Source organism: Ovis aries, chromosome 8 (genome assembly GCF_016772045.2).
Source record: "Ovis aries strain OAR_USU_Benz2616 breed Rambouillet chromosome 8, ARS-UI_Ramb_v3.0, whole genome shotgun sequence".
NCBI classification, from domain to species: Eukaryota; Metazoa; Chordata; class Mammalia; order Artiodactyla; family Bovidae; genus Ovis; species Ovis aries.
Genome location: NC_056061.1, coordinates 28,229,778 through 28,242,532, shown reverse-complemented (window position 1 = coordinate 28,242,532; position 12,755 = coordinate 28,229,778). Strand labels below are relative to the sequence as shown.

Here is a 12,755-nt window from a genome sequence, read left to right as displayed (position 1 = left end):
CAAAGTCTAAAATATTTACCATCTGGCCCTTTAAGAAAAAGTTTGCCACTCTAGCTTAGACTGGCACCATTTCATTGAACTTTGTGCACTGATGGGTATGATCTGTGTCTGTCTGATGTGGTAACCACTAGTCACATGTGACTGTGAAACATCGGGTAGTGTAAATGAGGAACTAAATTTTAAATTTTATCGAATTTTTATAAATTTGCATTTAAATGTTAAATAGCCACATATGGCTAAGAGCAATAGTATTGGATAACACAGCCTAGATAGCATAGCATTAACTGGAAGAATCTTTAGCTCTGTATCTCACTGAACTTACTTATTCCAGAAACTTTTTTTCAGGCCCTAGGGTGTGTCAGGTTCTCACTCTTTCTCTGTAATTAAATATACATAAGATTTAACATTTTAACCATTTCTAAGTGTACAGCTAAGTGGTAGTAAGAGCATTCACACTGTTTTGCAGCCATCACCATGGGGTAGATTCTTGAGATTCCCTCCACAAGCTCTCCTTGCACTGAGGAAGTCGTGACGCAGGTGGCCGGGGCACTGATGAAGGCACCTGCACAGGCTCGGGAGGCCTGAGTCTGCCCGAGAAGGGAGCACGCAGTGTCTGCCTCTTAGCAGTAGGCAGTTATATCATAGAAAGCCTCAGTCTGGAACTGAGATGTGAGGGCTGTGACTGATGTACCGTAAGGAGTTTCAACAGGTCCCAGCATCCGGACTCTTCTCTCTAGCAATATCCTGGTCAGGCTTCTGGGAGCAGGATTTATCTAACCCTTAAATTTTCTCATTTATCAGGTGGTCAGGAAAAGGGAATATATTCCCAAAGAAAGACAGTCTACTGCTCATTAAGGGTCCATTTAAAATATATATATAAATAAATATATTACATTATTTCCAATCTTTGGAGCAGATATTCAGGATAAGTAACACACACATGATTATAGTAATAGGCTGACTGAATGCATGTGCCCCTCAGGTATTTACATTTAAGTCCTATTACTGTCACAGAATCATGTTGTATAAAATAGTTTGACTCCAGGACTCTTTCAGAGGCAGTTAGTACCTGTTCTTGAAATTGCCTGCAGCCTGAGACTATTTCTCCCCTCTGGGCTTCTCTTTTCTCCATCCTGTTTAGGTTTCCCAAAAATTTCAAAGCATCTTCTTGGAGCAACAGAGAATGCAAACGTTTCCAGACTATAATGCTGGGATAGCTAAAGTGGAAAATTTGGATTTGGCAGGACCTGGTAGGGCCTTGAAAAAGAGAGCCAACTGGACTTCCTTTATAAAGGTAAGGAGCCCTGTGGTGACGGTCACTTGTGAATGATGTCAGCCATGTCACAGAGTGTCCTCCAAGGAGGCCAGACAACCTGGCAGCATCCGGTCTGTCAGATGCCTATTATCCCCTCTCCTCAATGCGCTCAGCAAACTGTGCCCTGGGAGCAAGGGTAGGTGCCTGCCTGACTTCAGAGAGGCGGCTTAGAAAACCTGGCCTCGTGTACCACCATCCCCCAGCTCCTTCCTGCCTTGAGTCTGTTGAAGTTAGCCAGGCTGATCTATCTTTTCTGGAAGTTCTCACATATTTCTTTGCCCATCTCTGTTGAGTCAGAACTCCTTTCTGTTGTTAGTGACCTGGGCTACTGGGCAAGAATAAAGAACATTCAGAGTTATACTTGAGTTGTGTAAATCCAGTTTTTTAGTCAAGAACTGTTTACTGACTGCATTCTATGTGTCTTACATGGCCCTTGGTACTGGAGATACACAATTCACAATTATTCAAAAGTGAGTAGATTAAATGAGTTGATTTGAGATAGTAGTAAATACAGTTGATTCTCATTGTTTTGGGGTAGTTATGTTCTGTAAAGTTGCCGCAAACACTGAATTAACAAATCCTAAACCACTGCTCATAAGGGAAGTAAAAGGTTCAGTCAATTCAGTTCAGTTCAGTTCAGTTGCTCAGTCGTGCCCGACTCTTTGTGACCCCATGAATCGCAGCACATCAGGCCTCCCTGTGTTAAGTTCATCAATTGATCAATACATAACTAGTTTTATATGTGTTTCTATTTGAACAGACTTTATCCAATATATGTTGTTGATTCATTATCATCGAACTCATGGCCAACAGCACTATAGCTCATACCTGAACGAAGCTTTTTGAACACTTGTCCTTCTACAAGACACAACACAGCCTTCCTATACTTAGGAACACTAGACAGCTCTTCAGCCCCCTGTTGGAGGCCATTTAAAATAGTGAAATTACTAATGAAAAGCACAAAAAGTATAAAAACCTGGCACTAATTAGGCCATAAAAAGAACACTTGTTTATAGTACACACTCAAATAAGTAGTAAATAGGTGAATGTCACCCTTGTTTGTCCTCAGCTGGGAATGTGGGGTTGGGTGACTTGAACTTTTTAACCATCCTGAGCATGTCCATGAATGTCCAGGAAATCTCTGTATTGATTTGGGGATGACAAATAAGTTTCAGTGAGTAGGCAAATCCAAAAATACAAAATCCATGAATAATGAGGATCAATTGTGTCATGAAGGAAACATTTTATTGCCAGGAGCCAGCGTGAGGAATCCCACCCGTGACAAGGTCATGAGGAAGGAAGCCTGACAAAACCCAAGGACGTGATCAGACTTCAGGGATTCCCCCTGGAATTTCCTGAGCATCCACTCCCCCCAAAATAAGAATCTGCCTGCTTTTTCACTCTTCTAATATTCTCTGGAAAAAGTCACATCAGGGCTTTAGCCTTCTGCATTTGAAAGGGATGTTTCAGTTAAACCCCTCTGATAGCTCTCTAGCTTGCCTAACAGGTTCCCCCGGACCTCTTACAGCTTGTGAATTGCTTACAGCCCCCCAACCGGGAGAGGCACAAAGCTTAAAAGCATCTTAAAGATACAGAGCCTTTTCTAGAGAGTTAAAGATCATATTGGTGACGGGTTTTCACTGTTGACTCAATGATTGTTACCAGGCCTCCATATTCTTTATCTTTTAAGCACCTGGGAGGATGTTAATCAAGGTAATCGGGATATAGAAAAAGATATATAATAGTTTTGATGTTAGCAACACTAGACTTTTGAGTTAATTACTTTTCTCTTTGTTATATATCACTGCACTCCTCTTGTGTCCTTGCTATGTAAGAATGTAACTTTATTTAGTGCTTTCTGAGAGTGGCACCAGACTTTGGGAAGATCAACACAAATAAGTCTTCTAGTCAACAAACCCATATCAGAAAAAAGGCTGTAAAATGTTAATTGGCCCTTTTTGGCCAGAAGATGATGTAAATCACCTAAGACTTGTGTATACAACTAGATATGCAGAGAGAAAAGCCTGGTTTTGATAAGAGTCTGGACTGCTAAACGCTGCATAACTTTGTGTTACCCATTGATCTCTATGTATAATCAAAAAGTATTAAAGGCCTTCTGAACAATAGAGGATGGGGCCAGTCATTGGACTGGTTTCCCCCGTGTCTTCTCTCTAATTTCTGGCTGAATTCCCATCTGGGACGTGGAGGCTCACCATGTCTACTTACTTGCCCCGGCTTTTAAGATCCACGCGAGGGGGAGACCAAGGCGAGGCACCCCCCCGATATTCAAGAGGATGCCAGTGGCCTAACGTAGGTGGTGCAAGCTCCTTGTCTGGAACTTTATTGGGTTCCCACGTAAACCAAGTTATTCAGCTTCCTTTCTCCACTTAATTTTCCTACTACACTATTTCTCCCTAATCTAATCTTATATTTCTATATTAATAAATAAATAAGTTTTCCTCTCCAACGCCGTCCCCGCTTTGAATTCCCTGGATCCACTGGGGCTGGACCCAGGCATCTTATGTGATAAAGATGGATGGAAGGAAAGCAGAGAAATCACAGATTATTCCTAAATCTGGGGCTTGAGCAAATAGGTGGTTGGTGTAGGGAAAGCCGGACTTTCTGTTTTAGATTATTATACTTGCCATTCAAGTATAAATATCAAGGAGATAGTTGGATATAACAGGCTGGAGCTTAGAGCTAGATCTAAATTTGAAAGTTATGAGTACATTGAAGTATTTACAGCCATAGAACTAATTTTTGAAATACAACTTGTTAATATGAAAGGTGAAGTTTTACATGTGGAGCCACAAGGAGATTTTGTGGGCAAACTTCTCTTGCCCCATAAAGGTAGTACAGTGCCTAACATTGATGGATTTAGGGTCCCTTCTGCCAGCAAATGATGCCGTGTCATTCTAGATGGAGCTACTGCATCTCAGGCCAGGTACCAGCAGGAACTGCTGTTGCCCTCTCCCTCCACAGATCTGAGAATCCACACAGACCCTTGCCAAGACTTCACATGCTCCAGAAAACTACGACTGAGGCCAGATCCCATTTCAGAAAGTCCTTGGTTCTCTTTATTTGCAACTTTTATTGAGAATCATTCTGTTATATTTAAGTTTGTGTGTGTTTGTCCACTAGATTAAGCCAAAATGTGATCCTTGGCAAAAGAAGCTTTTGACCAAACTAAAAGAACGGAGAAGAATAGATGTATTAATGCAACTCCAAGCAAAGTTTTTGAAGGTAAAAAAGTAACCATGTTTCCTTGTAGATAAAATTCTGTTCTCAGAAAATGGAATTCTTTCCACTTTTAAAAAATGTTAGCCATGGATTCACTATGAAGGCTTTATTTGGAATTGTCTAATCTAATTGCCAGATTTTATATCCTGTTAGCTTTCATTAGTGACAGTTGTCAAAAGAGTTGGCTTTAACACTAAGTCTCTGTGTGATATTGCTCTAGTCACATAACCTCCTTAGGTTTTTGTTTCCTTGTTTGTGAAACCAAACTAGTGGACTAAACATTGAACCATCTTACTTTTACTATGGTGAAAAATATATATGCACAAGCATAAAATGTATCATCTTACCCATTTTTAAGTGTATGATTCATCAGTGTTCAGTATATTCACAGTGTTGTGAAGTAGATCTCCAAAACTTTCTCATCTTGCAAAAACGAAACTCTCTGCCTACTAAAAAACTCCCTATTTCCTCTTCCTCACAGCCCTAATCAACCACCATTCTACTTTCTGTTTCTGAATTAGACTACTCTTAGATACTGCATATGAATAGGATATACAGTATTTGTCCTTTTGTGCTGGCTTTGTTTCACTTACTAGAATGTCCTCAGGTTCATCCATGTTGTAACATGTGACCAGATTTCCTTCCTTCTTGTTTTTCATGAACACTTATATCGGCTTTATTCACAATAACCAAAAACTACAAACAACCTGGATGTCCTTTCAGTTCAGTTCAGTTCAGTCACTCAGTTGTGTCCAACTCTTTGCAACCCCATGAATTGCAGCATGCCAGGCCTCCCTGTCCATCACCAGCTCCCGGAGTTCACTCAAACTCACATCCATCGAGTCGGTGATGCCATCCAGCCATCTCATCCTCTGTCATCCCCTTCTCCTCCTGCCCCCAATCCCTCCCAGCATCAGAGTCTTTTCCAATGAGTCAACTCTTTGCATGAGGTGGCCAAAGTACTGGAGTTTCAGCTTTAGCATCATTCCTTCCAAAGAACACCCAGGACTGATCTCCTTTAGAATGGACTGGTTGGATCTCCTTGAAGTCCAAGGGACTCTCAAAAGTCTTCTCCAACATCACAGTTCAAAAACATCAATTCTTCAGCGCTCAGCTTTCTTTACAGTCCAACTCTCACATCCATACACGACCACAGGAAAAACCATAGCCTTGACTAGACGGACCTTTGTTGGCAAAGTAATGTCTCTGCTTTTTAATATGCTATCTAAGTTGGTCATAACTTTCCTTCCAAGGAGTAAGTGTCTTTTAATTTCATGGCTGCAGTCACCATCTGCAGTGATTTTGGAGCCCCCCAAAATAAAGTCTGAAACTGCATCCACTGTTTCCCCATCTATTTCTCATGAAGTGATGGGACCGGATGCCATGATCTTCATTTTCTGAATGTTGAGCTTTAAGCCAACTTTTTCACTCTCTTCTTTCACTTTCATCAAGAGGCTTTTTAGTTCCTCTTCACTTTCTGCCATAAGGGTGGTGTCATCTGCATATCTGAGGTTATTGATATTTCTCCCAGCATTCTTGATTCCAGCTTGAGCTTCATCTAGCCCAGCGTTTCTCATAATGTACTCTGCATGTAAGTTAAACAAGCAAGGTGACAATATACAGTCTTGGTGTACTCCTTTTTCTATTTGGAACCAGTCTGTTGTTCCATGTCCAGTTCTAACTGTTGCTTCCTGACCTGCATATAGGTTTCTCAAGAGGCCTGTCAGGTGGTCTGGTATTCCCAACTCTTTCAGAATTTTCCACAGTTTATTGTGATCCACACAGTCAAAGGCTTTGGCATAGTCAGGAAAGCAGAAATAGATGTTTTTCTGGAACTGTGAGTCAATAAACTGAAGTACGTTCATATCATGAAACATCAATCAGCTAGAAAAAGGAACAAAACTGTTGATTTACCCAAAAACCTGGATGAATCGTCAGAGAACTGTGTGAATAAAAAACTCAACCCATAAAGACTGCATGATTCCATTTATACAACACTCTTCAGTTCAGTTCAGTTCAGTTGCTCAGTCATTTCCAACTCTTCGCAATCCCACGGACTGCAGCACACCAGGTTTCCCTGTCCATTACCAACTCCTGGAACTCGCTCAAACTCATGTCCTTAGAGTCAGTGATGCTATCCAACCAATCTCATCCTCTGCAGTCCCCTTCTCCTCCTACCTTCAGTCTTTCCCAGCATCAGGTTTTTCCCAATGAGTCAGTTTTGTTTTTTTTTTGTTTTTTTTTTTGCATCAAGTGGCCAAAGTATTGGAGCTTCAGCTTCAGGATCATTTCTTCAATGAATATTCAGGACTGATTTCCGGATGGACTGGTCTGATTTCCTTGAAGTCCAAGGGACTCTCAAGAATCTTCTCCAACACTAAAATTCAAAAGCATCAATTCCCGACACTCAGCTTTCTTTATCATCGAACTCTCACATTCATACATGACTACTGGAAAAAACTATAGCTTTGACTAGACAGACATTTGTCAGCAAAATAATGTCTCTGCTTTTTAATATGCTGTGTAGGTTGGTCATAGCCTTTCTTCCAAGGAGCAAGCATCTTTGAATTTCATGGCTGCAGTCACCATCTTCAGTGATTTTGGAGCCCAAAAAAATGAAGTATGTCACTGTTTCCATTGTATCCCCATCTATTTGCCATGAAGTACTGGACCATATGCCATGATCTTAGTTTTCTGAATGTTGAGTTTTAAGCCAATTTTTTCACTTTCCTCTTTCACTTTCATCAAGAGGCTCTTTAGTTCCTCTTCACCTTCTGCCATAAGTGTGGTGTCATCTGCATATCTGAGGTTATTGATATTTCTCCTGGCAATCTTGATTCCAGCTTGTGCTTTCCAGCTTTCCAGCATTTTTTATGATGTACTCTGCATATAAGTTAAATAAGCAGGGTGACAATATGCAGTCTTGACATACTCCTTTCCCAATTTGGAACCAGTCTGTTGTTCCATGTCCAGTTCCAACTGTTGCTTCTTGACCTGCATACCGATTTCTCAGGAGACAGGTCAGGTGGTCTAGTATACCCATCTCTTTAAGAATTTTCCACAGTTTGTTGTGATCCACACAGTCAAAGCTTTGGCATAGTCAGTAAAGCAGAAGTAGATATTTTTCTGGAACTCTGTTGTGTTTTTGATGAGCCAGTGGATGTTGGCAATTTGATCTCTGCGTCCTCTACTTTTTCTAAATCCAGCTTGAACATCTGGAGGTTCACGGTTCATGTACTGTTGAAGCCTGGCTTGGAGAAGTTTGAATGTTACTTTCCTAGCATGTGAGATGAGTGCAATTGTGCCGTAGTTTGAACATTCTTTACATTGCCTTTCTTTGGGATTGGAATGAAAACTGACCTTTTCCAGTCCTGTGGCCACTGCTGAACTTTCCAAATTTGCTGGCATATTGGTTGCAGCACTTTACAGCAACATCTTTCAGGATTTGAAATAGCTCAACTGGAATTCCATCACCTCCACTAGCTTTGTTTGTAGTGATGCTTCCTAAGGCCCACTTGACTTAGCATTCCAGGATGTCTGGCTCTAGGTGAGTGATCACACCATCATGGTTATCTGGGTCATAAAGATCTTTTTTGTATAGTCCTCCTGTGTATTCTTGCCACCTTTTCTCAATATCTTCTGCTTCTGTTAGGAATCAAACTGGGGTCTCCTGCATTGCAGTTAATCTTTATTAACTGAGCTATAGGGAAGCCCTGCAAACTCTCAAAATGACAGAATTATAGAAATGGAGAACAGATTCATGGATTCTAGGGTTTAATAAGAGAATGGTGGGGAAGGAGACGAAGTATAATTATAGATGGGTAATATGAAGGATCCTTATGATGAATCTGTACTGTATATTGACTATCTCAATGCCAGTATCTAGGTTGTGATATTGTACTATAATTTTGCAAGAAATTACAGCAGCGAAAATGAAGTGAGGGTTACACGGCATCCTTTTATATTATTTTTTCCTTCTCTCCCCTAAAATTGTGGTAAAATTATACATAACCTTAAATTTGACATTATAACCATTTTTCAGTGTACAGGTCAGTGGTATTAAGTAAGTTCATAAAGTTGTACAGCCATCACCAACATCCATCTCCAGAACTCTTTTCATCTGGCAGACTGAAACTCTTTACCCATTAAATAATAACTCCTCATTCCTCTCTTCCTCTAAATTCTAGTAACCACCATTCTGCTTTCTGTTTCTGTGAGTTTGACTACTCCAGGCACCACATATTATGGAATTATACAGGATTTGTCTTTTTGTGACTGCTTATTTTACCCTCCATAATATCCTGAAGGTTCATTCATAGAATTTGTTATAATTTCCTTCCTTTTTTGAGGTTGAATATTTCTTTGTATGTATCCACTACATTTTGTCTATTCATTTGTTGTTGAACATTTTGGTTGCTTTTACCTCATGGCTATTGTGAATAAGACTACTGTTAACATGGATATGAAAATAACTCTTTGAAATCCTGCTTTCAGTTCTTTTGTATATATACCCATAAGTAAAATTTCTGGACCATAATATAATTCCATTTTTAACTCTTTTTGAGGAAGCGCCATAGTATTTTCCATAGTAGTTGCAGCATTTTACAGCCTCACCAATAGTGCAGAAGGGTTCAGTTTCTCTATATCCTCATTAACATTTGTTATTTTCTTTCTTTTTTTTAATATTAGTCATCTTAGTAGATATGAAGTGATGTTTCAGTGTGATTTTTTTTCCTTTTTGAATTTCTCTAATGATTAGTAATTTTGAGCACTTTTTCATATGATTTTTAGCCACTTGTATATCATATTTGGAGAAATTCCTTTGAAGTTCTTTCTTTTTCCTTGAAGCTCTTTGCCTATTTTTGAATGAGTTATTTGATTTTTTTATGGTTGAGTTGTAGGAATTTTCCTTATATATTCTGGACATTACCCCCTTATCAGATACATTATTTGCAAATTATTCTCTCATTATTTAAGTTGCCTTTTCACTCTGTTAATTTTGTCCTTTGATACACAGAATTGTTTAAGTTTGATTGAGTCACATTTGTCTATTTTTTTTTTTTTTGGCCTGTTCATTTTGTGTCATATCCAAGAAATCATTGCCAAGTCCAATATCATGAAAATTTCCCCATTTTCTGTTAAGACTTTGACAGTTTTAGGTCTTATGGTTAGATTTTTAATCCATTTTGAGTTAACTATTATATATGTTATAAGAATCCAACTTCATTATATTGTATGTGAATATCCATTTTTTTCCCCAGCACCATTTGTTGAGGAGACTGTCCCTTCTCTTTTTTTTCTTAATTTATTTATTTTTAGTTGAAGGATAATTACAGTATTGTGTTGGTTTCTGCCATACATCAACATGGATCAGTCATAGTTATACATATGTCCCTTGTTCCTTCTCTTTTGCATGGTGCTGGCACCTTTACTAAGATCATTTGATTATGCACTCAGAAATTTATTTCTAAGCTTGCCATTTTATTCCACTGGTCTGTATGTCCAATGTACACCAGTACCATGCCATTTTGACTAAGGTGGCTTTGTAATATGTTTTGAAATCAGGGATTTTGAGTCTTCCAACTTTGTTTTTCTTTTTCAAATTTTTTTGGCTATTTGGGGTTTCCCAGGTGGCTCAGTGGTAAAGAATCCACCTGCCAGTACAGGAGCCACAGGAGATGCAGGTTCAGTCCCTGGGTTGGGAAGATCCCCTGGAGGAGGAAATGGCAACCCACTCCAGTATTCTTGCCAGGACAATCCCATGGACAGAGGAACCTGGCGAGCTACAGTCCATGGGGTCACAAAGAGTCAGACATGACTGAACACAAGATCCCATATGCATTTTGGGATGAATTTTTCTCCTTTAGCCAAAAAAAAAAAAAAGGCGTTGGAATTTTGGTAGAGATAGGATTAAATAATCTTTGAAGGTTCCTTGTAATATTAAAATAATTGAAATATAGTAATATATGTATCACTGAAGTAGAAGTTCAGCTCTGGGACTGTGAGTTTTTACCTCTAGAGGAACATTTATTCAGCATCTACTACATGCCAAGCATTGCAGCAATTCTGGGAGAGACCTCATTAGTGTACTTATCCTACTCTACATGAAAAGCCAAGATTTCAGCAGGAATATGAGCCCAGGGCTGTGTCCTTACAGAGCCTGTGCTTTTCTCACACTACCCAGCTGCCTCCTCCTCCATCTCCTGGCAACTTCCTAAGAGTAGACAAACCCAAAAGTGATGAGAGTTTATCTTTTCACTGGTGCCGCAACATGTGTAGGGGTGCTACTTGCTACTGTGTTTCAGGGGTTGTCACAGAACTTTTTAATTAGTTGCTTATGTATATTTGAATACTTAGTGTTCTTTGGAGGAACATGCCTAAGGGAACTATGATGTTTGAGTTTACTTTTATTTTTTAAATGAATAAAGTCCCACCTGGGACTTTATGTGACCAAATTCTTGCTGAGAAGAACGGAATAACCCTTCTCCCAACCATCTCTTCTCCTCTGTGTTCTACTCAAGATTTCCAATCCTGAGCGAGTAATGCAAGTTCTCCAGGATCATGCTGCAAAGACGGTCTTGCTGGCTTCATCTCATCCAACATGTGTGGCTTCCCAGGGCAACTATGACCAAATCTGGGAGACTATTTATAGCAACATCAACCTCTACCAGGTACAACAGGAAGAAATAACCAATATGCCTTTCTGTTCAACTCACCACCTGTTTGTAGACCTTAGAAATTTACTTTGGTGGGTTTTAGAGATCCTCCCTCAAAAGAGGGATATAAAGAGGTGTAATACAATATGTTCTTGCTACCAGGGTTTATACTCAGTGGATAAGTACCAATGCAGAGTTGCACACTCTAGTGCTGAATACTAGTGAGTTGGACGTGGCTCAGATGGTAAAGCATCTGCCCGCAATGTGGGAGACCCAGGGTTCGATCCCTGGGTTGGGAAGATCCCCTGGAGAAGGAAATGGCAACCCACTCCAGTATTCTTGCCTGGAAAATCCCATGGACAGAGGAGCCTGGTAGGAGAAATCTTTTCCTACAGTCCATGGGGTCGCAAAAAATCGGACACAACTGACCAACTTCACTTTCACTTTCTTTAAATATTGTGAGTGTTTAGAGGGAGTGTGTTCTTCACAGGGTTGGTTCTATTGGGGAAAATGTCTTCAAGGAGGAGGAAATTGAGGTGGGCTTAAAGGAAGCAATCTTGCTGCCTTAGTCTCATCCAATACATGTGGCTTCCCAGGGCAACTATGACCAAATCTGGGAGATTTGGTTATAAATATATAGCAACATCAACCTCTACTAGGTACAACAGGAAGAAATAACCAATATGCCTTTCTGTTCAACTCACCACCTGTTTGTAGACCTTAGAATTTCATTTGAGCCACTAGGGACTTCCCTGGTGGCTCAGACGGTAAAGCCTCTGCCTACGATGCAGGAGATCCAGGTTCAGTCCCTGGGTCGGGAAGATCTTCTGGAAAGGGAAATGGCAACCCACTCCAGTATTCTTGCCTGGAAAATCCCATGGATGGAGGAACCTAGTAGGCTACAGTCCATGGGGTGACAAAGAGTCAGACACAACTGAGTGACTTCACTTTCACTTTCTGAAGGAAGCATGAGGCTTAGGAAAGTGGTGGTGGGAAGGGAAGTAGGCAGCCTATTCTAGAAGAGAAACTTGAACAACAGTGCAGAGGAGATACTGTATATGGAGTGTTCAAGCTCAGTGGGGTTGAGTGGAAGATTCACATGGAAATAGAGTGAAGAGAAGTTTTTTTAGCAGGGAGGAGAGGTACTTTGTGAATGCCTAGAAATCCAGACTAAGGAATTTGTGCTTAATCATATATATATATGGATTAATGTGGCAGCTGGATATCAGTTGGATGGAAAGAGGGAAAGATTGGAGGCAGGGAAGTCAGATAGATAGCTACTATATAGGATAGGCATGAGATTACAAATGAAGGAAAGTTTCTATACAAAGCTAGTGGATACTTATCTTTGCAATGGAACTATAAGATTTTTTTAATTTATTTATTTATTTGGCTGTGTCAGGTCTTAGTTGCAGCATTCAGGCTCCAGAGAGCGCAGGCTGTGTAGCTACGGCACTGGGGCTCAGTTGCCCCGAGCTATGTGAGATCTCAGTTCATGAACCAGGGATTGAACCCATGTCCCCTGCATTGCAAGGCAGATTCTT

General features: G+C 40.2%; 1 protein-coding gene across 2 annotated transcripts in view; it reads left to right on the top strand.

Moving 5' to 3' along the window:
• The window catches only part of CCDC162P (coiled-coil domain containing 162, pseudogene), a 195,329-nt gene that overhangs the window by 41,276 nt on the left and 141,298 nt on the right, over positions 1 to 12,755 (top strand). For both annotated transcript variants that reach the window (XM_060419505.1, XM_012182637.5), the window contains 3 exons: positions 1,142 to 1,294; positions 4,457 to 4,558; positions 11,077 to 11,226. In XM_060419505.1, coding sequence (XP_060275488.1) covers positions 1,142 to 1,294; positions 4,457 to 4,558; positions 11,077 to 11,226 — 405 coding nt within the window. The remainder of the gene's footprint in view (positions 1 to 1,141; positions 1,295 to 4,456; positions 4,559 to 11,076; positions 11,227 to 12,755) is intronic.